Consider the following 23890-nt stretch of genomic DNA (forward strand, 5'->3'; position numbering starts at 1 on the left):
CAAATTAGTCATAGTGGGCAGAACAAGGAAAGAGCCAATCACGAACTAGCAAGATCCTATTGGCGCGTTCTAGCGTTTATCTGCATATTTCCGTTACTTCCCCCTCCTCGCCTTGACGTTCCTTGTAAACAACGTGATTTTAAAAAAAACTTTCGCACATGGTACACTCTGTTTATAACATGAAATAGTTTGGGGAACAGAAAATTGTTTTGAGATCAAATCTCAAATTTCATCGACGAGCAAAATGTCGTTCCATATTCTCCCACTAACGGCCAGTAGATTTCCTGTCACTACCATATTTGGTAGTGAATGGAAAGGCTAAGCGGATGCTTTACATTTTATACATCCGGTGAAATGTCTGTCTCATTGTTCTATCTGTGATTTTAGTGTTGGCTCTGTAACTATCAAACGCTAGTTACCTAACTGTCATAAGCTTGCGGTCTTTCAATGCCTATGGTATTTCTTTGTTCGAATATCCTCATACAGTAAATGCTACATCTTATATCTAGAAAGTATTAAAATTGTTATTAGGACCGTCATTGAAAGAGACAACATCCAACAGTAGCTAGCTAGCTTCCTAGCCTTTTGCTGAGTTGGATCGTAACACTGACCCACCTGAACAAAAGTACCTAAATGTTACGAACTCTTAACTGTAGCTAGCTACACATAGACAGTTTGCTATGATGTCTGAAGCCATCATAACCTTCCAGTCTCAGCTCTCCGGAGTCATGGAGACTGTATTCAAGGCTGCTATGTACGAGATCACCAAGCTGGTGGACGATAGCTTCCTGAAGGAGATGTCCCGCAGCCGGGAGCAGGTCGAGTCACTGAAGAAGCGGCTGCAGTGGTCGGAGAACAGACGCAGGGATAGGGACAAAGAGCGAGACCGGAGGGGGAAGTGTGCGGACTGTGGGAGAGCTGACGAGGAAGCCGAGGAGAGAAGCTCTGGAACCTCACAGACAGGTGAAAAGAGAGACATCAAAACACATATCTACAATGTACAAAACATTAGGAAAACCTGCTCTTTCCATGACCGACTAACCAGGGGAAAGCTATTTCCCCTAATTAATGTCACTTATTAAATCCACTTTAAGTGTCGATGAAAGGGGTGAGACAGGTTAAATATGAATTTTTAAGCCTTGAGACATGGATTGTGTATGTGTGCCATTCAGAGGGTGAATGGGCAAGACAAAATATTGAAGTGCCTTTGATGGGTATGGTAGTAGGTGCCAGGCGCACTGGTTTGAGTGTGTCCAGAACTGCAATGCTGCTGGGTTTTTCATGCTCAACAGTTTTCCATGTGTATCAAGAATGGTCCACCACCCAAAGGATATCCAGCTAACTTCACACAACTGTGGGATGCATTGGAGTCAACATGGGCCAGCATCCCTTTGGAACGCTTTCAACACCTTCTAGAGTCCATGCCCCAGACAAATTAATGCTGTTCTGAGGGAAAAATGGGGTTGCAAATCAATTATATATGTATGTATATATACTAACATACATACATACATACATACATACATACAATACCAGTCAAATGTTTGGACACTCCTACTCATTTAAGGGTTTTTCTTTATTTCTTTTACTGTTTTCAACATTTTTGAATGATAGTGAAGACACCAAAACTATGAAATAACACATATGGAATCATGTAGTAACCAAAAAAGTGTTAAACAAATCACAAAATATTTTATATTTGAGATTCTTCAAAGTAGCAACCCTTTGCCTTGATGACAGCTTTGCACACTCTTGGCATTCTCTCAACCAGCTTCACCTGGAATGCTTTTCCAACAGTCTTGAAGGAGTTCCCACGTGTGGTGAGCACTTGTTGGCTAATTTTCCTTCACTCTACGGTTCAACTCATCCCAAACCATTTCTATTGGGTTGAGGTCGGGTGATTGTGTAGGCCAGGTTATCTGATGCAGCACTCCATCACTCTCCTTCTTGGTCAAATAGCCCTTTCTAAATTAATCACAGACAGTGTCACCAGCAAAGCACCATCATACCACCTCCTCCATGCTTCACGGTGGGAAGCACACATGCGGAGATCATACATTCACCTACTCTGCGTCTCACAAAGACACTGCGGTTGGAACCAAAACTCTCAAATTTGGACTCATCAGACCAAAGAGCAGATTTCCACCAGTCTAATGTCCATTGCTTGTGTTTCTTTGCCCAAGCAAGTCTCTTCTTCTTATTGGTGTCCTTTAGTACTCTTTTTTTTGCAGCAATTTGACCATGAATTCGCAGATGAGTAGGTAAACCACCACTACCCTCAGTATTATTGGGCAACATGCAATCATTTGAATTCAAACTGGATGATCTACGGCTAAGACTATCCTACCAACGGGACATTAAAAACTGTAAGGCCATAAGCAAACAAGACAATGCTCACCCAAAAGCAGCGCTCCTAGTGGCCGGGGACTTTAATGCAGGCAAACCTGAATCCGTTTTACCTCATTTCTACCAGCATGTCACATGTGCAAGTAGAGGGAAATAAACTCTAGACCACCTTTACTCCACATACAGAGACGCATACAAAGCTCTCCCTCCATTTGGCAAATCTGACCATAATTCTATCCTCCTGATTCCTGCTTACAAGCTAAAACTAAAGCAGGAAGAACCAGGGACTCGCTCAATACGAAGTGGTCAGATGACAAGGATGCTACGCTACAGGACTGTTTTGCTAGCAAAGACTGGAATATGTCCCGGGATTCATCCAATGGCATTGAGGAGTATACCACCTCAGTCACCGGCTTCATCAATAAGTGCATCGACGATGTCATCCTCACAGTGACCGTACATACATTCCCCAACCAGAAGCCATGGATTACAGGCAACATCCGCACCAAGCTTAAGGCTAGAGCTGCCGCTTTCAAGGAGCGGGACACTAATCCGGATGCTTATATAAGAAATCTCGCTATGCCCTCAGACAAACCATCGAACAGGCAAAGCGTCAATACAGGACTATGATTGAATCCTACTACACCGGCTCTGACGCTCGTCGGATGTGGCAGGGCTTGAAAAATATTACGGACTACAAGGGGAAACCCAGCCACAAGCTAAATGTCTATCTGCTCGCTTCGAGGCAAGCAACACTGAAGCATTAATGAGAGCACCAGCTGTTCCGGATGACTGTGTGATCACGCTCTCTGTAGCGGATGTTAGCAAGACCTTTAAAAAGGTCAACATTCACAAACTCTCTGGGCCAGACGGATTACCAGGATGCGGACCAACTGGCAAGTATCTTCACTGACACTTTCAACCTCTCCCTGACCGAGTCTGTAATACCTACATGTTTCAAACAGACCACCATAATCCCTGTGCCCAAAAAAGGGAAGGTAACTTGCCTAAATTATTAGCGCCCCGTAGCACTCACGTCTGTAGCCATGAAGTGCTTTGAAAGGCTGGTCATGGCTCATATCAACACCATCATGCCGGAAACCCTAGACCCACTCCAATTTGCATACCACCCCAGCAGATCCACTTCCGGCGCCGACAGAGATGGCCGCCTCGCTTCGCGTTCCTAGGAAACTATGCAGTTTTTTGTTTTTTTACACAAGGCTAATCTGAAAACAAGACTCCCTAAATTGTATCAGCATATTGATTGCGCAACCAGGGCTGGCAAAACCTTGGATCACTGCTATTCTAACTTCCGCAACGCATATAAGGCCCTGCCCCGCCCTCCTTTCGGAAAAGCTGACCACGGCTCCATTTTGTTGATCCCTGCCTACAGACAGAAACTAAAACAAGAAGCTCCCACGCTGAGGTCTGTTCAACGCTGGTCCGACCAATCTGATTCCACACTCCAAGACTGCTTCCATCACGTGGACTGGGATATGTTTCGCATTGCGTCAGACAACAACATTGACGAATACGCTGATTCGGTGTGCGAGTTCATTAGAACGTGCGTTGAAGATGTCGTTCCCATAGCAACGATTAAAACATTCCCAAACCAGAAACCGTGGATTTGATGGCAGCATTCGCGTGAAACTGAAAGCGCGAATCACTGCTTTTAATCAGGGCAAGGTGACCAGTAACATGACCGAATACAAACAGTGTAGCTATTCCCTCCGCAAGGCAATCAAACAAGCTAAGCGTCAGTATAGAGACAAAGTAGAATCTCAATTCAACGGCTCAGAGACAAGAGGTATGTGGCAGGGTCTACAGTCAATCACGGATTACAAAAAGAAAAACAGCCCCGTCACGGACCAGGATGTCTTGCTCCCAGGCAGACTAAATAACTTTTTTGCCCGCTTTGAGGACAATACAGTGCCACTGACATGGCCTGCAACCAAAACATGCGGCCTCTCCTTCACTGCAGCCGAGGTGAGTAAAACATTTAAACGTGTTAACCCTCGCAAGGCTGCAGGCCCAGACAGCATCCCCAGCCGTGCCCTCAGAGCATGCGCAGACCAGCTGGCTGGTGTGTTTACGGACATATTCAATCAATCCCTATCCCAGTCTGCTGTTCCCACATGCTTCAAGAGGGCCACCATTGTTCCTTTTCCCAAGAAAGCTAAGGTAACTGAGCTAAACGACTACGTAGCACTCACTTCCGTCATCATGAAGTGCTTTGAGAGACTCCACCATACCTGACACCCTAGACCCACTCCAATTTGCTTACCGCCCAAATAGGTCCACAGACAATGCAATCTCAACCACACTGCACACTGCCCTAACCCATCTGGACAAGAGGAATACCTATGTGAGAATGCTGTTCATCGACTACAGCTCGGCATTTAACACCATAGTACCCTCCAAGCTCGTCATCAAGCTCGAGACCCTGGGTCTCGACCCCGCCCTGTGCAACTGGGTACTGGACTTCCTGACGGGCCGCCCCCAGGTGGTGAGGGTAGGCAACAACCTCTCCACCCCGCTGATCCTCAACACTGGGGCTCCACAAGGGTGCGTTCTGAGCCCTCTCCTGTACTCCCTGTTCACCCACAACTGCGTGGCCACGCACGCCTCCAACTCAATCATCAAGTTTGCGGACGACACAACAGTGGTAGGCTTGATTACCAACAATGACGAGACGGCCTACAGGGAGGAGATGAGGGCCCTCGGAGTGTGGTGTCAGGAAAATAACCTCACACTCAACATCAACAAAACTAAGGAGATGATTGTGGACTTCAGGAAACAGCAGAGGGAACACCCCCCTATCCACATCGATGGAACAGTAGTGGAGAGTGTAGCAAGTTTTAAGTTCCTCGGCATACACATCACAGACAAACTGAATTGGTCCACCCACACAGACAGCATCGTGAAGAAGGCGCAGCAGCGCCTCTTCAACCTCAGGAGGCTGAAGAAATTCGGCTTGTCACCAAAAACACTCACAAACTTCTACAGATGCACAATCAAGAGCATCCTGGCGGGCTGTATCACCGCCTGGTACGGCAACTGCTCCGCCCACAACCGTAAGGCTCTCCAGAGGGTAGTGAGGTCTGCACAACGCATCACCGGGGGCAAACTACCTGCCCTCCAGGACACCTACACCACCCAATGTTACAGGAAGGCCATAAAGATCATCAAGGACAACAACCACCCGAGCCACTGCCTGTTCACCCCGCTTTCATCCAGAAGGCGAGGTCAGTACAGGTGCATCAAAGCTGGGACCGAGAGACTGAAAAACAGCTTCTTTCTCAAAGCCATCAGACTGTTAAACAGCCACCACTAACATTGAGTGGCTGCTGCCAACACACTGACTCAACTCCAGCCACTTTAATAATGGGAATTGATGGGAAATGATGTAAAATATATCACTAGCCACTTTAAACAATGCTACCAAATATAATGTTTACATACCCTACATTATTCATCTCATATGTATACGTATATACTGTACTCTATATCATCTACTGCATCTTTATGTAGTACATGTATCACTAGCCACTTTAACTATGCCACTTTGTTTACATACTCATCTCATATGTATATACTGTACTCAATACCATCTACTGTATCTTGCCTATGCCGCTCTGTACCATCACTCATTCATATATCTTTATGTACATATTCTTTATCCCCTTACACTTGTGTGTATAAGACAGTAGTTTTGGAATTGTTAGTTAGATTACTTGTTGGTTATTACTGCATTGTCGGAACTAGAAGCACAAGCATTTCGCTACACTCGCATTAACATCTGCTAACCATGTGTATGTGACAAATAACATTTGATTTGATTTGATTTTGTGATGATGCAATCACAATCCACACTGCCCTTTCCCACCTGGACAAGAGGAACATCCTATGTGAGAATGCTGTTCATTGACTACAACTCAGTGTTCAACGCCATAGTGCCCACAAAGCACATCTAAACACCTCCTTCTGCAACTGGATCCTGGACTTCCTGACAGGGAGTAGTGGTGGTTTACCTACTCGTCTGTGAATTCATGGTCAAATTGCCACAAAGGAACCACTACTAAAGGACACCGATAATAAGAAGACTTGCTTGGGCCAAGAAAAACAAGTAATGGACATTAGACCGATGGAAGTCTGTCCTTTGGTCTGATGAGTCCAAATTTGATTTTTAGTTCCAACCGCCATGTCTTTGTGAGACGCAGAGTAGGTGAACAGATGATCTCCGCATATGTATTTCCATGCATGGAGCAGGTGGTGTGATGTGTGGGGTGCTTTGCTGGTAACGCAGTCTGTGATTTATTTAGAATTCAAGGCACACTTAACCAATGTGGCTACCATAGCATTCTGCAGCAATATGCCATCAGCGATATGACATCTGGTTTGCGCTTAGTGGGACTATTATTTGTTTTTCAACAGGACAATGACCCAACATACCTCCAGGCTGTGTAAGGGCTATTTGACCAAGAAGGAGAGTGATGGAGTGCAGCATCAGATGACCTGGACTCCACAATCACCCGACCTCAACCCAATTGAGATGGTTTTGGATGAGTTGGACCACAAAGTGAAGGAAAGCAGCCAACAAGTGCTCAGCATATGTGGGAACTCCTACAGGACTGTTGGAAAAGCATTCCAGGTGAAGCTGGTTGAGAGATTGCCAAGACTGTTCAAAGCTGTCATCAAGGAGAAGGGTGGCTACTTTGAAGAATCTCAAATATAAAATATATTTTGTTTTCTTTAACACTTTTTTTTGGTTTCATGATTTCATGTGTTTCTTCATAGTTTTGATGTCTTCACTATTATTCTACAATGTAGAAAATTGTACAAATAAAGACAAACTCTTGAATGAGTAGGTGTGTCCAAACTTTTGACTGGTACTGTACATACATACAATCAGTGGAGGCTGCTAAGGGATGGAAGGCTCATAATAATGGCTGGAACGGAGTAAATGGAATGACATCAAACTCATGGAAACCATGTTTGAAGTATTTGATACCATTCCATTGATTCTGCTCCAGCCATTACTATGAGCCCGTCCTTTCCAATTAGGGTGCCCCCAACCTCCTGTGATAAATATAGAATCACTCTGAAGTGGGGCTGCTGTAATGTGTACATTCCATACTTTAGTGATCAGACAGTATTGGTTTAAGAAAGGAGTCAGTCATGGGTGGTGGTGGCATCTTAATAAGATGTTTTCTTTCCTTCATCTGATGTGAGGAGACTCTATTATCCACAATGTTACTTACCTTTTACTCCAAATGAAATGTTCTCTTTGTTTACCTGTGGCCAGGTGTGGAGAGGGGGCGTGGCCTGAAGCAGGAGAAGGTACCAGGGGAGGAGTGGAGCAGCTGTGGGGGCGTGGCCAGGGAAACAGCCTTAAATGATCTGGAGGAGGCTGAGGCCACCAGCCCTAGGAGAATCTCTGAGGTAGGTAGGGGACGGACTAAACACCTGTGGGGGGTGTGGTGTTACAGAATGTTCAGGTGGAAATATATTGTACATAACAGATTGTCTGTCACAAAGAATAGGGCAGCCATTTTCAAACCTCTCCTCATATTTGAACTGTTCCAGAACTTAAACACTTCATTCAACTTGTCAACAAATCATCAAGTCCTTCACTACTTGAATCAAGTATGCTAGTTCAGGGCTACGACAAAGTTGTGAGATGTCTGGGGGTCCCAGAGGAGAGTTCTGAATATAGAACCATCATGTCAGCTCTATTCAATCACTGTCAGTTTATCCATTATTTAGTCAGAATCATTTGCTCTTCCAGTCCACAGAGGTCAGAGGTCAGAAGCTGGACAGTCTGCTGAAAGAGGAGCCTCTCCACAACACTGAGCTACAGGAGAGATGGGGCGTCTGCCTGGATGGTGAGTTGAAGAGTGTACCACAAATATAACACAGACAATAACCTACTTTTTATGATGATGAGAATGATAACAAGAGTAACTTATAGTAAGTATGCTGTTTCATTTAAAATGTATTCATTATTATACATGGAAAGTCAACTTGAAACTGTAAGTAGACATTTAACATTACAGTTACTCTACTACCGTTTCTAGTAATTCTAATGTCTTAAATATTAATGCTTCTAATGCCTCGTGTCCCCTGTGTTTTCAGGGGCCGATGGTTCAGACATCTCGGGGCCCAGTAAGAGTTTTATTCAGCAGGATCTACAGCGGTGCCAGAATGACTGGGCTTCTGGTCTAGACCAGCATCCTGAACCACCGGGCCCCGAGGGAGACCCAGGAGACCCCAGTCAACCTCTCTACCGCCCCCGCTACAGCATGGAGGAACTGGGGGTCGGCTTTGAGAAGTCTGGTTACGGCAGTAGTGGTAGTGGCGACCATCTTCTAGACATGGAAGGGCTGGATAGGCTTCCTGGTTCTCCGTCTCGTCTGGGAGCGCTGAGCTACAGAGCTGCAGGTCACTACCAGGTGGACCTGGGGGGGTCTGAGGGGGGAGACCATCACCATCGCTCCCACATGCCTCGCTCCCATCGGAGCCGGAGGGAGCAGGTGGGGTCGCCAATGCCATCCCCCCACCCGGAGGTGGGAGACCTGAACTGCCTGTTGATCAACGAGGAGGGGTACCTGCAGGACTCCAGCGTCTTGTACCCTGAACACGGTGTCCCAGAGTCAGTTAGTAGAGCCGGCCACAGGGGGCTAACCTCCATCCACTCTGGAAGCTCAGCCCACAACAACAACACAGAGAGCCTGTATGATGCTGCTGACGACTTTGGACTCTCTTTAAACCTCAGAGATCGTTCACAAGAGCAGGTAACAGGAGGAGGAGGGGGGAGGTGTCATACCTGCAATCAGTGCAGCATGACCTTCCCAGACTCTGGTTCTCTCAAGGTCCACAAGCAGAAACACAAAACGGGGAGAGGGTCGAGTACAGGGTCAGGGTCTGGGCCTCTGTACTCCTGCACCCAGTGCGGTAAGACCTTCACCCAGGCCTGCAACCTCAAGGTCCACCAGCGAGTCCACCAGGCCAAGGGACTCCACCTCTGCAGCCACTGCGGCAAGGGCTTCACCTCCTTCTCCGACCTGAAGAGGCACAAGTGCAGCCAGACCACAGACAAGCCCTACTGCTGCTCCATCTGTGGGAACAAGTTCAGTCGGCTCTGGAACCTGAAGGTGCATCAGCGCATTCACACGCAGGAGAAACCCCACTGCTGCAATATGTGTGACAAGAGCTTCACACGGGCAGACATTTTGAAAGTGCACCTGCGCACCCACACTGGGGAGAGACCATACTGCTGTTCTGTGTGTGGACTCAGCTTCAAACGACTGGCACATCTGAAGTCACACCAGCGCAAACACAGGCCAAATCTCCTGGACTGATTTTTTTATTGATACATTTTTTTGTTATATAGCAGACACTTACAATTGCTACATGAATCTTCGGACAGCTAGTTTTATTATTTCATTTGACATTGAGAACATTTCTTGTGATCAGTTCTTTATTAATAAGGACATTGAAAATATGAACATGTTTGCTGTGATCTAGTGTACAATAAATTAGGCAGCTCTGCTATTCTTACAACTTTGCCCAGTCAAAAAGGCGGAACTACTTTTCTATGAGTTCTGATCCTTCTAGCCTTGATTTTAATTTTTATAACATATACAGTATTTCACTTTTTAATATGTATAGTTTTTACTAGGTGTTGTCCAATGAATTCTGTAACCCTCTTCAAATCAAGTTTGATTGGAAAATGCTGTTCAAATGAGGACATGCATTATCAAATCTTTGTACTCCCTGACTAAGGCCATGCAGCCGAAACGCGTCGGAGTTTAATCTTTTTTCATTTAACATGCCGTACAAATGAAGGCATTTTAATAAATTATTTTCAGAGTGCCTTGGTCCTCCTTTTTGATGAAAATATGAACGTTTGTAAATCTGTGTGTTGGTTAAGAATTCACGCCATACATGAACTGTCTATGAATTGTCTGTCAAAATTATCATGCCAACCTAACAGACATTTGAATATGGGGCATTCATGTGCTCGTGGGACGTCGTAAGTCTGCCATGATTGTGTTCAAGTGCATTTAAAGTCTGACCAATTCTTCAACCAATAAGATTTTAGATATCTGGATTGCTAGCTAACATTGCTAATAATGAAGTTAGCTTGTGACGTGTTGATAGGACGGTTCAGCATGAACAACAAAATAATCAACAATAAGATCGTATAGTCCTGTCAGAGTCAACAGTCTCAGTTCGAAACCTTAGTCCTACCAGAACCTTTGGTTGAGAGTGTGAGTCCTTAAATGGAAGTCCAAGACCAAATAAATGTTTGTAACCCAAAGGAAGCCCCCCTCCCAAAAAGGTAATCCAACCAGATCTAAATTTAAAAGCAATAATCCAACAGAAAAGACACAATGGGCCACATTCCCCTGCGCTATGTCTAGATATTTTCACTAGCGCCAGGACAACACCAGTATCGAGATATTTTTTTAGATGAAAAATGAAAACATGGAGCAGACTTAATCTTTTAGTCCTTTTAAAAAGCTGCTGTATGTAAAATACTGTGTGCTATAGCTTGGAAAAGAAATACATGGGACTCTGGATGACAACATAGTGATGTTTGTTTAGGACTGTTTTGCTAAAGAACTCCACTTTAGTGTTTTGTTTCCTTATCACGACACTGGTGTCATCCAGGCCTCTAATTTTCATCAAAACAGTGGACTGTGATAGGAAAGAGGCCTACAAATCCCTCTTAGCACACAGCAAACAATGCTACCTCTCTTCCACAATGGGCTTGCAGTCAATTCAAGATGGCACCTGTGGGGTGGACACGCCTCCCCACCACACCCATATCTGCAACCTTAAAGGCCAACTGCATAATAGGCAATTATATTCCCAACACAGTACGTTAACATGGACAAAGATTCCAAGAACACGGGATGAGATGTTACTATCCTTTGTGCAAGCACTTCCAAGAGTTAATGAACAGTGAGCGTGGTGAAATTTGGGGAGCGCATCGTCAGTAGTGTACCTTTGGTTCCTAGGGTGTTTCGGCCTTTCACACTATACACCCTCCCCAAAGGCGGCCAGCGACAGGGTGATCAATCCTACGCTTGCGTCCCATTCCCAATTAGTCATAGGAGTTGCCTTGTTGATAGCCAACATCCCATGGGACTATGCATGGCAGGGGCGTCCTCCTCCCTGAGTCAAGCATTGTTGACCGCATACCTCCTGGCCCTCTCACTTCGGGGCCCAGCTGGGGTCTTTCCTCTTCATCCAGAGCCACTGACTGCTGCCTTCTGCCGCCTCCGATATAGCTTTGATTGCCGAACGCTGGCTCTGGCCCTTAATTCCCAGGTCTCTAAGCAGTCTGGTTGTAGATGTTGCCACAAAACCTCTGCAGCCCAAGACAAGACTAAGTACATACAGCAACACATTATTTAGATTTATTTTAGGGGCAATGTTTCATTTCACTTTCACATTATGCTTTCTTGGTAAAGCATGTTATAAGCTAGCTTGCTTAACATTGACAATATGGTCAAACTACCTACAGTACACTGAACAAAAAATATGAATGCAACATGTACAGTGTTGGTCTCGTGTTTCATGAGCTGAAATAAAATATCCCAGAAATGTTCCATATGCACAAAAAGCTTACTTTAACATTTGTTTACATCCTTGTTAGTGAGCGCTTCTCCTTTTGCCAAGATAATCCATCCACCTGACAGGTGTGGCATATGAAGAATCTGATTCAACAGCATGATCATTATGCAGGTGTACCATGTGCTGGGGACAATGAAAGGCCACTCTAAAATGTGCTGTTTTGTCTCACAACACAATGCCACAGATGTTTTAAGTTTTGATGGAGCGTTCAATTGGCATGCTGACTGCAGGAATGTCCACCAGAGCTGTTGCCTGAGAATTGAATGTTCATTCTTCTACCATAAGCCACATCTAACATCGTTTTAGAGAATTTAGCTGTACATCTAACCGACCTCACAACCGAAGACCATGTGTATGGCGTTGTGTAGGCTAGCAGTTTGCTGATGTCAACGTTGTGAACAGAGTGCCCAATAGAGGCGGTGGGGTTATTGTATGGGGAGGCATAAGCTATGGACAACAAACACGATTATTGCATTTTATCGATGGCAATTTCAATGCAAAAAAATACCTTGACGAGATCCTGAGGCCCATTGTGAGGCACCTTTTTTTAAAGGTATATGACCAACAGATGCATAGCTGTATTCCAAATCATGTGAAATCCATAGATTAAGGCCAAATCAATGTATTTCAATTGACTGATTTCCTCATATGAAATGTAACTCTGCAACATATTTGAAATTGTTGCATGTTGCGTTTATATTTTTGTTCAGTATACATTATCCAAATTGATACATTTTGTAGATGTCAAACATTTGTTTGTTCACATCTTTTGGTTGAAAAGATGAAGGGTCAGTGGTGAAACGTGCAACTGGAGTAACAACATTTTTCCCCCACTCTTAATTATGACTTAGAGGGTCATTCAAGTGAAACTTCCCAGTCTTTCAAGTAAGTAGCTTAAACCTGCAGAACATAAAAACCATGACGTGAGACGTGAAGTCAGTACACCTAAATTTAAACTTGATTTCAGGCATCTAACTTACCTAATGAATAACAAATGACAAGTAACAAGAATTTCTGTTGTTTTTTTAAACAATTAATCAACTGCTAATTCAAAATCAACTTTTTATTTTCTACACTTTTACTACATCTTTCTGTCATGGCATGATTCTTCCAAACAACAAAAGCGACTAAATGTTAATCAGCAAAGGCTTTGATACGTATAATCAATCAATACATAAAAACATAAAAGTACAAGTCCTACCCAATCCCTGTGAGACTAAATCAAATCAAATGTATTTATATAGCCCTTCGTACATCAGCTGATATCTCAAAGTGCTGTACAGAAACCCAGCCTAAAACCCCAAACAGCAAGCAATGCACATTATTGGGATCCCTGTTTAATTAAAACTAACACAGCTGGGTTTTGAATTCACAGCTAAGAGAGAGGGAGCACTATAGTGGGCACTAATATTTGATGTTAACACACAGTATATTATATACACATCACATGAGACTAAGCAGTTAGCCTATTAAAATGTTTATCTGACCCCATAAAGATAATGAATATGTACACAAGACTATGGTTGAGTTACAGTAATAGACAATGAAGAAAGGACTGAGAATGGAATTATAAATATACGTGTATTTAATTCATGGATTCAGCTTAAAGCTTAAATTACAAGTCAATTCTGACATAAAAAAACGGTTATTTTGAACGCAGTATTTGCTGCATACCGCAGTTATACTGCACTGTGACTGCAATCTTTTTTCGTAAGGGCACTGCTGCAACATGACCATAAACGTTGCATCTGAAACAACGCAGTGGATTCTGCACGAAATTTCGAACAGGATAACTGATATAACCTAACAGTTATGTCGCCAATTGGAGAGAAACCTAGTTTTGGACACCCTATTCCCAGTCCACTCCACTTTGGACCAGGGCCCGCAAAGGGCTGAGTGGAGAGCGGGATAAATCGCTTCGGTGTAGATTTCCTGTAAATCATTTACACAATAAATAGCCTACAACGGCACTGATCAGTATTCGAATCGTATAATAATAGCCGAATTAAATTTCGAATCTTATTTACAGTAAACGTACAGATGTTTTGTTCAAAGAAAGGTCGTATTTTCTCTCATCGTTCCAATGTAGATTGTCCTACTACTCGATCCGTAGATTTGTTTCCGGAAATTCTATTGTTTTTGTGTATGCTTTTTGCGTTGGCTCTAACTAGCTAACAAGCTAACTGCCATCTCTCATTATCTCTGTTATTTATATTTATTACAATAGCCTCATACACATTAACTGCTGCATCTTATCTCTCGAAATGATAAAAACATGTATTACTTGGACAGTCACTGAGTCAGACAACAACTTCCAATAGTAGTTAGATTTGCTAGCCTGTTAACACAGACAGAAGGGTTTAGTTCCCAGTATATTTGCTGCAAACGTTAGCGTCCTATCATTTTTTCAAGACTCGATCTCTGGACTGATTCGCCTGTACAAAAGTAACTAAACATTACGAATTCGTAACTATCTAGTTACACATAGACAGTTTGCTATGATGTCCGAAGCCACCGTAACCTTCCAGTCTCAGCTCTCCGGAGTCATGGAGACGGTATTCAAGGCTGCTATGTACGAGATCACAAGGCTGGTGGACGATAGCTTCATGAAGGAAGTGTCCCGGAGCCGGGAGCAGGTCGAGTCGCTGAAGAAGCGGCTGCAGTGGTCGGAGAACAGACGCAGGGAAAGGGACAGAGAGGGAGGCCGTATCGGGAAGTGTGCGGACTGTGGAAGAGCTGACGACGAAGCCAAGGAGAGAAGCTCTGGAGCCTCACAGACAGGTATAGAGAGAGACATCTAAAGACAGTCTCTCTCTCTCTCTCATTCATATATATATATATGTGTGCAAATGGAATAGTGCAAATGGAATAGAAAACAGGTGGAAATTATAGGCATTATAGTCACTTTTGAATGCTGGCGGTGCTTTCACTCTAGTGGTAGCATGAGACGGAGTCTACAACCCACACAAGTGGCTCAGGTAGTGCAGCTCATCCAGGATGGAACATCAATGCGAGATGTGGCAAGAAGGTTTGCTGTGTCTGTCAGCGTAGTGTCCAGAGCATGGAGGCGCTACCAGGAGACGGGCCAGTACATCAGGAGACGTGGAGGAGGCCGTAGGAGGGCAACAACCCAGCAGCAGGACCACTACCTCCACCTTTGTGCAATGAGGAGCAGGAGGAGCACTGCCAGAGCCCTGCAAAATGACCTCCAGCAGGCCACAAATGTGCATGTGTCTGCTCAAATGGTCAGAAACAAACTCCATGAGGGTGGTATGAGGGCCCGACGTCCACAGGTGTGGGTTGTGCTTACAGCCCAACACCATGCAGGACGTTTGGCATTTGCCAGAGAACACCAAGATTGGCAAATTCGCCACTGGCGCCCTGTGCTCTTCACAGATGAAAGCAGGTTCACACTGAGCACGTAACAGACGTGACAGTCTGGAGACACCGTGGAGAACATTCTGCTGCCTGCAACATCCTCCAGCATGACCGGTTTGGCGGTGAGTCAGTCATGGTATGGGGTGGCATTTCTTTGGGGGGGGGCGCACAGCCCTCCACGTGCTCGCCAGAGGTAGCCTGACTGCCATTAGGGACCGAGATGAGATCCTCAGACCCCTTGTGAGACCATATGCTGGTGTGGTTGGCCCTGGGTTCCTCCTAATGCAAGACAATGCTAGACCTCATGTGGCTGGAGTGTGTCAGCAGTTCCTGCAAGAGCAAGGCATTGATGCTATGGACTGGCCCGCCCGTTCCCCAGACCTGAATCCAATTGAGCACATCATGTCTCGCTCCATCCACCAATGCCACGTTGCACCACAGACTGTCCAGGAGTTGGCAGATGCTTTAGTCCAGGTCTGGGAGGAGATCCCTCAGGAGACCATCCGCCACCTCATCTGGAGCATGCCCAGGTGTTGTAGGGAGGTCATACAGGCACGTGGAGGCCACACACACTACTGAGCCGCATTTTTGCTTGTTTTAAGGAACTTACATCAAAGTTGGATCAGCCTGTAGTGTGGTTTTCCACTTTAATTTAGAGTGTGACTCCAAATCCAGACCTCCATGGGTTGATAAATTTGATTTCCATTGATCATTTTTGTGTGATTTTGTTGTCAGCACATTCAACTATGTAAAGAAAAAAGTATTTAATAAGAATATTTCATTCATTCAGATCTAGGATGTGATATTTTAGCGTTCCCTTAATTTTTTTGAGCAGTGTATATATATTTTTATATATATAATATATGAATGGTTTTCCAACCGTCTTGAAGGAGTTCCCACATGCTGAGCACTTGTTGGCTGCTTTTCCTTCACTCTGTGGTCCAACTCATCCAAAACCATTTCAATTGGGTTGAGGTAGGGTGATCAGCCTGACTAACCGGTGTCTGTATGTAGCCTCGCTACTGTATATAGCCTCGCTACTGTATATATATATAGTCTTTTTACTGTTGTTTTATTTCTTTACTTGCCTATTGTTCACCTAACACCTTTTTTGCACTATTGGTTAGAGCCTGTAAGTAAGCATTTCACTGTAAGATCTACTACACCTGTTGTATTCGGCGCACGTTACAAATCAACTTTGATTTGATTGTGGAGGCCAGGTCATCTGATGCAGCACTCAATCACTCTCATTCTAGGTCAAATAGCCCTTATGTAACCGGTGTGAAATGGCTAGCTAGTTAGTGGGGTGTGCGTTAATAGTGTTTCAATCAGTGACATCACTCGCTCTGAGACCTTGAAGTAGTTGTTCCCCTTGCTCTGCAAGGGCCGCAGCTTTTGTGGAGTGATGGGTAACGGTGCTTTGTGGGTGACTTATTGATGTGTGCAGAGGGTGTTTGGTTCGAGCCCAGGTAGGGGTGAGGAGAGGGACGGAAGCAAAATTGTTACACTTACACAGCCTGGAGGTGTGTTGGGTGTTTGTCCTGTTGGAAAAACAAATGAGTCCCACTAAGCACAAACCAGATGGGATGGCGTATCGCTGCAGAATACTGTGGTAGCCATGCTGGTTAGGTGTGCCTTGAATTCTAAATAAATCACAAACAGTGTCACCAGTAAAGCACCATCACACCTCCATGCTTCATGGTGGGAACCACAAATGCAGAGATCATCTGTTCACCTACTCTGCGTCTCACAAAGACACGGCAGTTGGAACCAAAACTCTCAAACTTGGACTCATCAGACCAAAGGACAGATTTCCACCGGTCTAATATCCATTGCTCGTGTTTCTTGGCCCAAGCAAGTCTTCGTATTGGTGTCCTTTAGTAGTGGTTTCTTTGCAGCAATTTGACCATGAAGGCCTAATTCACGCAGTCTCCTCTGAACAGTTGATGTTGAGATGTGTCTGTTACTTGAACTCTGTGAAGTATTTATTTGACCAGCAATTTCTGAGGCTGGTAACACTAATGATCTCATCCTCTGCAGAAGAGGTAACTCTGGGTCTTCCTTTCCTGTGATGGTCCTCATGAGAGCCAGTTTCATCATAGCACTTGATGGTTTTTGCAACTGCACTTGAAGAAACTTTCAAAGTTCTTGAAATTCTCCGGATTGACTGATCTTCATGTCTTAAAGTAAATAGGGCTATCTTCTGTATACCCCCCTACCTTGTCACAACGCAACTGATTGCCTCAAACGCATTAAGAAGGAAAGAAATTCCACAAATTAATTTTTAACAAGGCACACATGTTAATTGAAATGCACTCCAGTTGACTACCTCAGAAGCTGAGAGAATGCTAAGAGTGTGCAAATCTGTCAAAGGGTGGCCACTCTTTTGGGTTACTACATGATTCCATATGTGTTATTTCATAGTTTTGATATCTTCACTATTATTCTACAATGTAGAAAATAGTACAAATAAAGAAAAACTCTTGAATGAGTATGTGTCCAAACTTTTGATTGGTACTCTTACCTAATCCATCCATCTATCTATCTATCTATCTATCTATCTATCTATCTATCCATCTATCCATCTATCCATCCATCCATCCATCCATCCATCCATCCATCCATCCATCCATCCATCCATCCATCCATCCATACATACATACATACATACATACATACAGTCGTGGCCAAAAGTTTTGAGAATGACACAAATATACATTTTCACAAAGTCTGCTGCCTCAGTTTGTATGATGGCAATTTGCATATACTCCAGAATGTTATGAAGAGTGATAAGATGAATTGCAAAGTCCCTATTTGCCATGAAAATGAACTGAATCCCCAAAAACATTTCCACTGCATTTCAGCCCTGCCACAAAAGGACCAGCTGACATCATGTCCATGATTCTCTCGTTAACACAGGTGTGAGTGTTGACGAGGACAAGGCTGGAGATCACTCAGTCATGCTGATTGAGTTCGAATAACAGACTGGAAGCTTCAAAGGGAGGGTGGTGCTTGGAATCATTGTTCATCTGTCAACCATGGTTACCTGCAAGGAAACACGTGCCGTCATCATTGCTTTGCACAAAAGGGCTTCACAGGCAAGGATATTGCTGCCAGTAAGATTGCACCTGAATCAACCATTTGTCGGATCATCAAGAACTTCAAGTAGAGCGGTTCAATTGTTGTGAAGAAGGCTTCAGGGCTCCCAAGAAAGTCCAGCAAGCACCAGGACCGTCTCCTAAAGTTGATTCAGCTGCAGGATCGGAGCACCACCAGTACAGAGCTTCCTCAGGAATGGCAGCAGGCAGGTGTAAGTGCATTGGCACGCACAGTGAGGCGAAGACTTTTGGAGGATGGCCTGGTGTCAAGAAGGGCAGCAAAGAAGCCACTTCTCTCCAGGAAAAACATCAGGGACAGACTGATATTCTGCAAAAGGTACAGGGATTGGACTGCTGAGGACTGGGGTAAAGTCATTTTCTCTGATGAATCCCCTTTCCCATTGTTTGGGGATTCCGGAATAAAGCTTGTCCGGAGAAGACAAGGTGAGCGCTACCATCAGTCCTGTGTCATGCCAACAGTAAAGCATCCTGAGACCATTCATGTGTGGGGTTGCTTCTCAGCCAAGGGAGTGGGCTCACTCACAATTTTGTCTAAGAACACAGCCATGAATAAAGAATGGTACCAACACGTCCTCCGAGAGCAACTTCTCCCAACCATCCAGGAACAGTTTGGTGACGAACAATGCCTTTCCCAGCATGATGGAGCACCTTGCCATAAGGCCACTAAGTGGCAGTGTTTTTACAACTAATGTCGGTTTGCCTGAGGCTGATGCCGTGCAGGTGTTTGTACACATGAATATACAAACACTCTCATTCAAATAAACACATACAAGATCACACACATTCATGTAATAGTGCCAGACATGCACACCAAAATATAAAGTAGTCGTTGCTGTTATGATTTTAGGTGTCCTTGATGTCATTTTTAAATGTATTATTTTGTTTTATTTGTTTGCTGTTTTCTTCTGTCTTTTCCTTTTTTTCTCTGTAGTTCATTCTCTTGGTTGTTGGTGTTTTGGGGGGTTCTTGGGGGTGGGGAATGGAATGAATTGTATTTTATTATTATTTTCTCGGGGGGCTGTGGAAGGGGGAAAAAAAGAAAAAAAATGTGATAACTAAACATCAATATTTTGGGTCCATGGCCAGGAAACTCCCCAGACCTTAATCCCATTGAGAACTTGTAGTCAATCCTCAAGAGGCGGGTGGACAAACAAAATCCCACAAATTCTGACAAACGCCAAGCATTGATTATGCAAGAATGGGCTGCTATCAGTCAGGATGTGGCCCAGAAGTTAATTGACAGCATGTCAGGGTGGTTTGCAGAGGTCTTGAAAAAGAAGGGTCAACACTGAAAATATTGACTCTTTGCATAAACTTCACGTAATTGTCAATAAAAGCCTTTGACACTTATGAAATGCTTGTAGTTATACTTCAGTATTCCATAGTAACATCTGACAAAAATATCTAAAGACACTGAAGCAGCAAACTTTGTGGAAATTAATATTTGTGTCATTCTCAAAACTTTTGGCCACAACTGTACAGTGCATTCGGAAAGTATTCAGACCCCTTGACTTTTTCCACATTTTGCTATGTTACAGCCTTATTCTAAAATGTATTAAATACATTTTTTCCTCAACAATCCACACACAATATCCCATAATGACAAAAACAAGTTTCTAGAAATGTTTGCAAATTTATTCAACATAAACAGGAATACCTTATTTACATAAGTATTCTGACCTTTGCTCTGAGGTTTGAAATTGAGCTCAGGTGCATCCTGTTTCCATTGATCATCCTTGAGATGTTTCTACAACTTGATTGGAGTCCACCTGTGGTAAATTCAATTGATTGGACATGATTTGGAAAGACACACACCTGTCTATATAAGGTTTCACAGTTGACAGTGCATGTCATAGCAAAAACTAGCCCTGAGGTTGAAAGAATTGTTCATAGAGCTCCGAGACAGGATTGTTTCGAGGCACAGATCTGGGGGAAGGGTACCAAAACATTTCTGCAGCATTGAAGGTCCCCAAGAACACAGTGGCCTCCATCTTAAATGGAAGAAGTTTGGAAGCACCAAGACTCTTCCTAGAAGTGACCAAGTGACCAAGAACCCGATGGTCACTCTGACAGTTCCTCTGTGGAGATGGTTGTCCTTCTGGAAGGTTCTCCCGTCTCTGCAGCACTCCACCAATCAGGCCTTTATCGTAGAGTGGCCAGACGGAAGCCACTCCTCAGTAAAAGGCACATGACAGCCCACTTGGCGTTTGCCAAAAGGCACCTAAAAAAAACACGATTCTTTGGTCTGATGAAACCAAGAGTGAACTCTTTGGCCCGGATGCCAAGTGTCACGTTTGGAGGAAACTTGGCACCATCCCTACGGTGAACCGTGGCAGGATCATGCTGTGGAGATGTTTTTCAAGAGCAGTGTCTGGGAGACTAGCCAGGTTCGAGGGGAAAGATGAATGGAGCAAAGTACAGAGAGATCCTTGATGAAAACCTGCTCCAGAGCACTCAGTACCTCAGACTGGGGGCGAAGGTTCACCTTCCAACAGGACAACAACCCTAAGCCCACAGCCAAGACAATGCAGTTGCTTCGGGACAAGTCTCTGAGTGGCCCAGCCAGAGCTCGGACTTGAACCAGATCGAACATCTCTGGAGAGACCTGAAAATAGCTGTGCTGCGACTCTCCCCTTCACACCTGACAGAGCTTGAGAGGATCTGCAGAGAAGAATGGGGGAAACTCCCCAAATCCAGGTGTACCAAGCTTGTAGCATCATACCCAAGAAGACTGGAGGCTGTATTCGCTGCTTCAACAAAGTACAGAGTAAAGGGTCTGAATACTTATGTAAATGGGATATCAGTTTATTTTTAATACATTTGCAAACTTTTCTGAAAACCTTGTTTTGCTTTGTCATTGTGAGGTATTGTGTGTAGATTGATGAGGGGTAAGAAACAATTCGATCCATTTTGAAATATGGCTGTAGTGTAACAAATTGTGTGAAAAGTCAAGGGGCCTGAATACTTTCCGAATGCACTGTATATATGGAGGAATCACTCTGAAGTGGGGCTGCTGTAATGTGTACCTTCCATACTTTGGTGATCACTGACCAGACAGTTGAGTTGGTGGTAAGATGCTTAATTTCCTCCTCTGTACTGATGCGAGGAGACTCCATTATTCACAATTCAGCTTTCCTTTTAGTTGAGATAAATGTTACTCTTTGTTTACCTGTGGCCAGGTGTGGAGAGGGGGCGTGGCCTGAAGCAGGAGAAGGTACTAGGGGAGGAGTGGAGCAGCTGTGGGGGTGTGGCCGGGGAAACAGCCTCGCATGACCTGGAGGAGGCCGATGCCATCAGCCCTAGGAGAACCTCTGAGGTAAGTAGGGGACTGACGAAACACCAGTGTTATAGAACCTTCAGATAAAAATGTACTGTGCAGAACAGATTAGAACTTGTCTTTCAGGGGGAATAGGGGACCATCATGCCAGGTTTATTCATTCACTGCCAGTTTATCCAGGTTTTCTTTTAGTTTTTTAGAATCAACCTGCATTGCTTGCTGTTTGGGGTTTTAGGCTGGGTTTTTGCAGCACTTTGAGATATCAGCTGATGTACAAAGGGCTATATAAATAAATTTGGAGGTCAAAAGCTGGACAGCCTGCTGAAAGAGGAAGCTCTCCACAACACTGAACTACAGGAGAGATGGGGCGTCTGCCTGGACGGTGAGTTGTTTACAACAAACACAACAGGCCATCTTTATGATGAGAATGAAAAGGAGTAGCTTCTAATATGTTGTCATTGGAATTATAATAAATCAACTTGAAACTAAGTTCAAATTTAGCATTAGTTATTCTACCACAGTTTCTACTATTGCCAATGCCTCTAATGCTAATGCTTCTAATGCCTCATGTCTCCTGTGTTCTTCAGGGGCCGACGGTTCAGACGTCTCGGGGCCCAGTAAGAGTTTCAGTGAGCAGGAGCTGCAGCAGTGCCAGGATGACTGGGGGTCTGGTCTAGACCAGGATCCTGAACCATCGGGTCCTGAGGGAGACTCAGTGGACCCCACCGACCCTCTCTACCGCCCCCACTACAGCATGGAGAAACTGGGGGTCAGCTTTGAGAAGTCTGGTTACGGCAGTAGTGGTGACCATCTTCTAGACATGGAAGGGCTGGATAGGCTTCCTGGTTCTCCGTCTCGTCTGGGGGCTGAGCTACAGAGCTGCAGGTCACTACCAGGTGAACCTGGGGGGATCTGAGGGGGGAGACCATCACCATCGCTCCCACACGCCTGGCCCCCATCGGAGCCAGAGGGAGCCGGTGGGGTCGCCAATGCCATCCCCCCTCCCGGAGGTGGGAGACCTGAACTGCCTGTTGATCAACGAGGAGGGGTACCCTGAACACGGTGTTCCGGACTTGGGTAGTAGAGCTGGCCACAGGGGGCTAACCTCCATCCACTCTGGAAGCTCAACCACAGAGAGCCTGTATGGTGCTGCTGACGACTTTGGACACTCTTTAAACCTCAGAAATCGTTCACAAGAGCAGGTAACAGGAGGAGGGGGGAGGCATCATGCCTGCAATCAATGTTCAATGACCTTCCCAGATTCTGGTTCCCTCAAGGCCCACAAGCAGAAACACAAAACTGGGAGATGGTCGAATTCAGGGCCAGGGACTCCATACTCCCGCACTCAGTGCGGTAAGACCTTCACCCAGGCCTGCAACATCAAGGTCCAAGCCGAGGGACGCCACCTCTGCAGCCAGTGTGGCAAGGGCTTCACCTCCTTCTCTGACTTGAAGAGGCACACATGCAGCCAGACTGCAGACAAGCCCTACTGCTGCTCTCTTTGCGGGAACAAGTTCAGTCGGCTCTGGAACCTCAAACTGCACCGACGCATTCACACACAGGAGAAACCCCACCGCTGCACCATGTGTGACAAGAGCTTCACACGGGCGGACATTTTGAAAGTCCACAAGCGCACCCACACCGGGGAGAGACCGTACTGCTGCGCTGTATGTGGACTCCGCTTCAAACAACTTAACCATCTGAAGTCACACCAGCACAAACACAGGCCGGATCTCCTGAGCAGAGTGGTGGTCTAGAAAACTGTTTAATTTGACATTGAGAACAATTTTTGGGGTGATCAATTGCTTTTTAATAAGGACATTGAAAATATTAACTGTTGGAAATCCATGTTAAATAAGAATGTATGCCATAATGACCATGTCAACCTAACAAATATTTGAATATAGGGCATTCATGTGCTTATGGGATGGTGTAAGTCTGCCATGATTGTGTTCAAGTGCTTTTGATGTCAGACCAATAAAAAGCTTGCTTACCATTGACAATATGGTCAAACTTATCCTACTTTTTTCATGTTTTGGGTGAAAGGTCAGTAGTAAAATGTCAACTCCGGGAACAATATTTTGTCAGTTTCCCACTTGCAATTACGACCTGGAGGGTTAAGTCC

General features: G+C 44.8%; 2 protein-coding genes across 2 annotated transcripts; both read left to right on the forward strand.

The window, feature by feature from the left end:
* Nucleotides 1-375: 375 nt before the first annotated feature.
* Nucleotides 376-10221, forward strand: LOC112240131 (zinc finger protein 628). Its single transcript, XM_042316836.1, has 4 exons — nucleotides 376-963; nucleotides 7652-7788; nucleotides 8135-8231; nucleotides 8482-10221. The coding sequence occupies exons 1-4, from the start codon at nucleotides 681-683 to the stop codon at nucleotides 9705-9707; spliced, it is 1743 nt and encodes a 580-aa protein (XP_042172770.1). The 5' UTR covers nucleotides 376-680; the 3' UTR covers nucleotides 9708-10221.
* Nucleotides 10222-22749: 12528 nt separating this feature from the next.
* On the forward strand, nucleotides 22750-23782 carry LOC121845437 (zinc finger protein 239-like). The gene has a single exon (XM_042316844.1). It carries the CDS (start codon nucleotides 22755-22757, stop codon nucleotides 23520-23522), a length of 768 nt encoding a protein of 255 aa, XP_042172778.1. The 5' UTR covers nucleotides 22750-22754; the 3' UTR covers nucleotides 23523-23782.
* The last annotated feature ends 108 nt before the right edge of the window (nucleotides 23783-23890 follow it).

The sequence above is a fragment of the Oncorhynchus tshawytscha genome, unplaced genomic scaffold (genome assembly GCF_018296145.1).
Source record: "Oncorhynchus tshawytscha isolate Ot180627B unplaced genomic scaffold, Otsh_v2.0 Un_contig_3021_pilon_pilon, whole genome shotgun sequence".
In the NCBI taxonomy this organism is placed as follows: domain Eukaryota; kingdom Metazoa; phylum Chordata; class Actinopteri; order Salmoniformes; family Salmonidae; genus Oncorhynchus; species Oncorhynchus tshawytscha.

Coding starts and splice junctions, on each gene's coding strand:
- LOC121845437 (XM_042316844.1), top strand. CDS start 22,755: ATGCCATCCCCCCTCCCGGAGGTGGGAGACCTGAACTGCCTGTTGATC.
- LOC112240131 (XM_042316836.1), top strand. CDS start 681: ATGATGTCTGAAGCCATCATAACCTTCCAGTCTCAGCTCTCCGGAGTC. Junction 964..7,651: donor CTCTGGAACCTCACAGACAG/GTGAAAAGAGAG, acceptor ACCTGTGGCCAG/GTGTGGAGAGGGGGCGTGGC. Junction 7,789..8,134: donor GCCCTAGGAGAATCTCTGAG/GTAGGTAGGGGA, acceptor TTGCTCTTCCAG/TCCACAGAGGTCAGAGGTCA.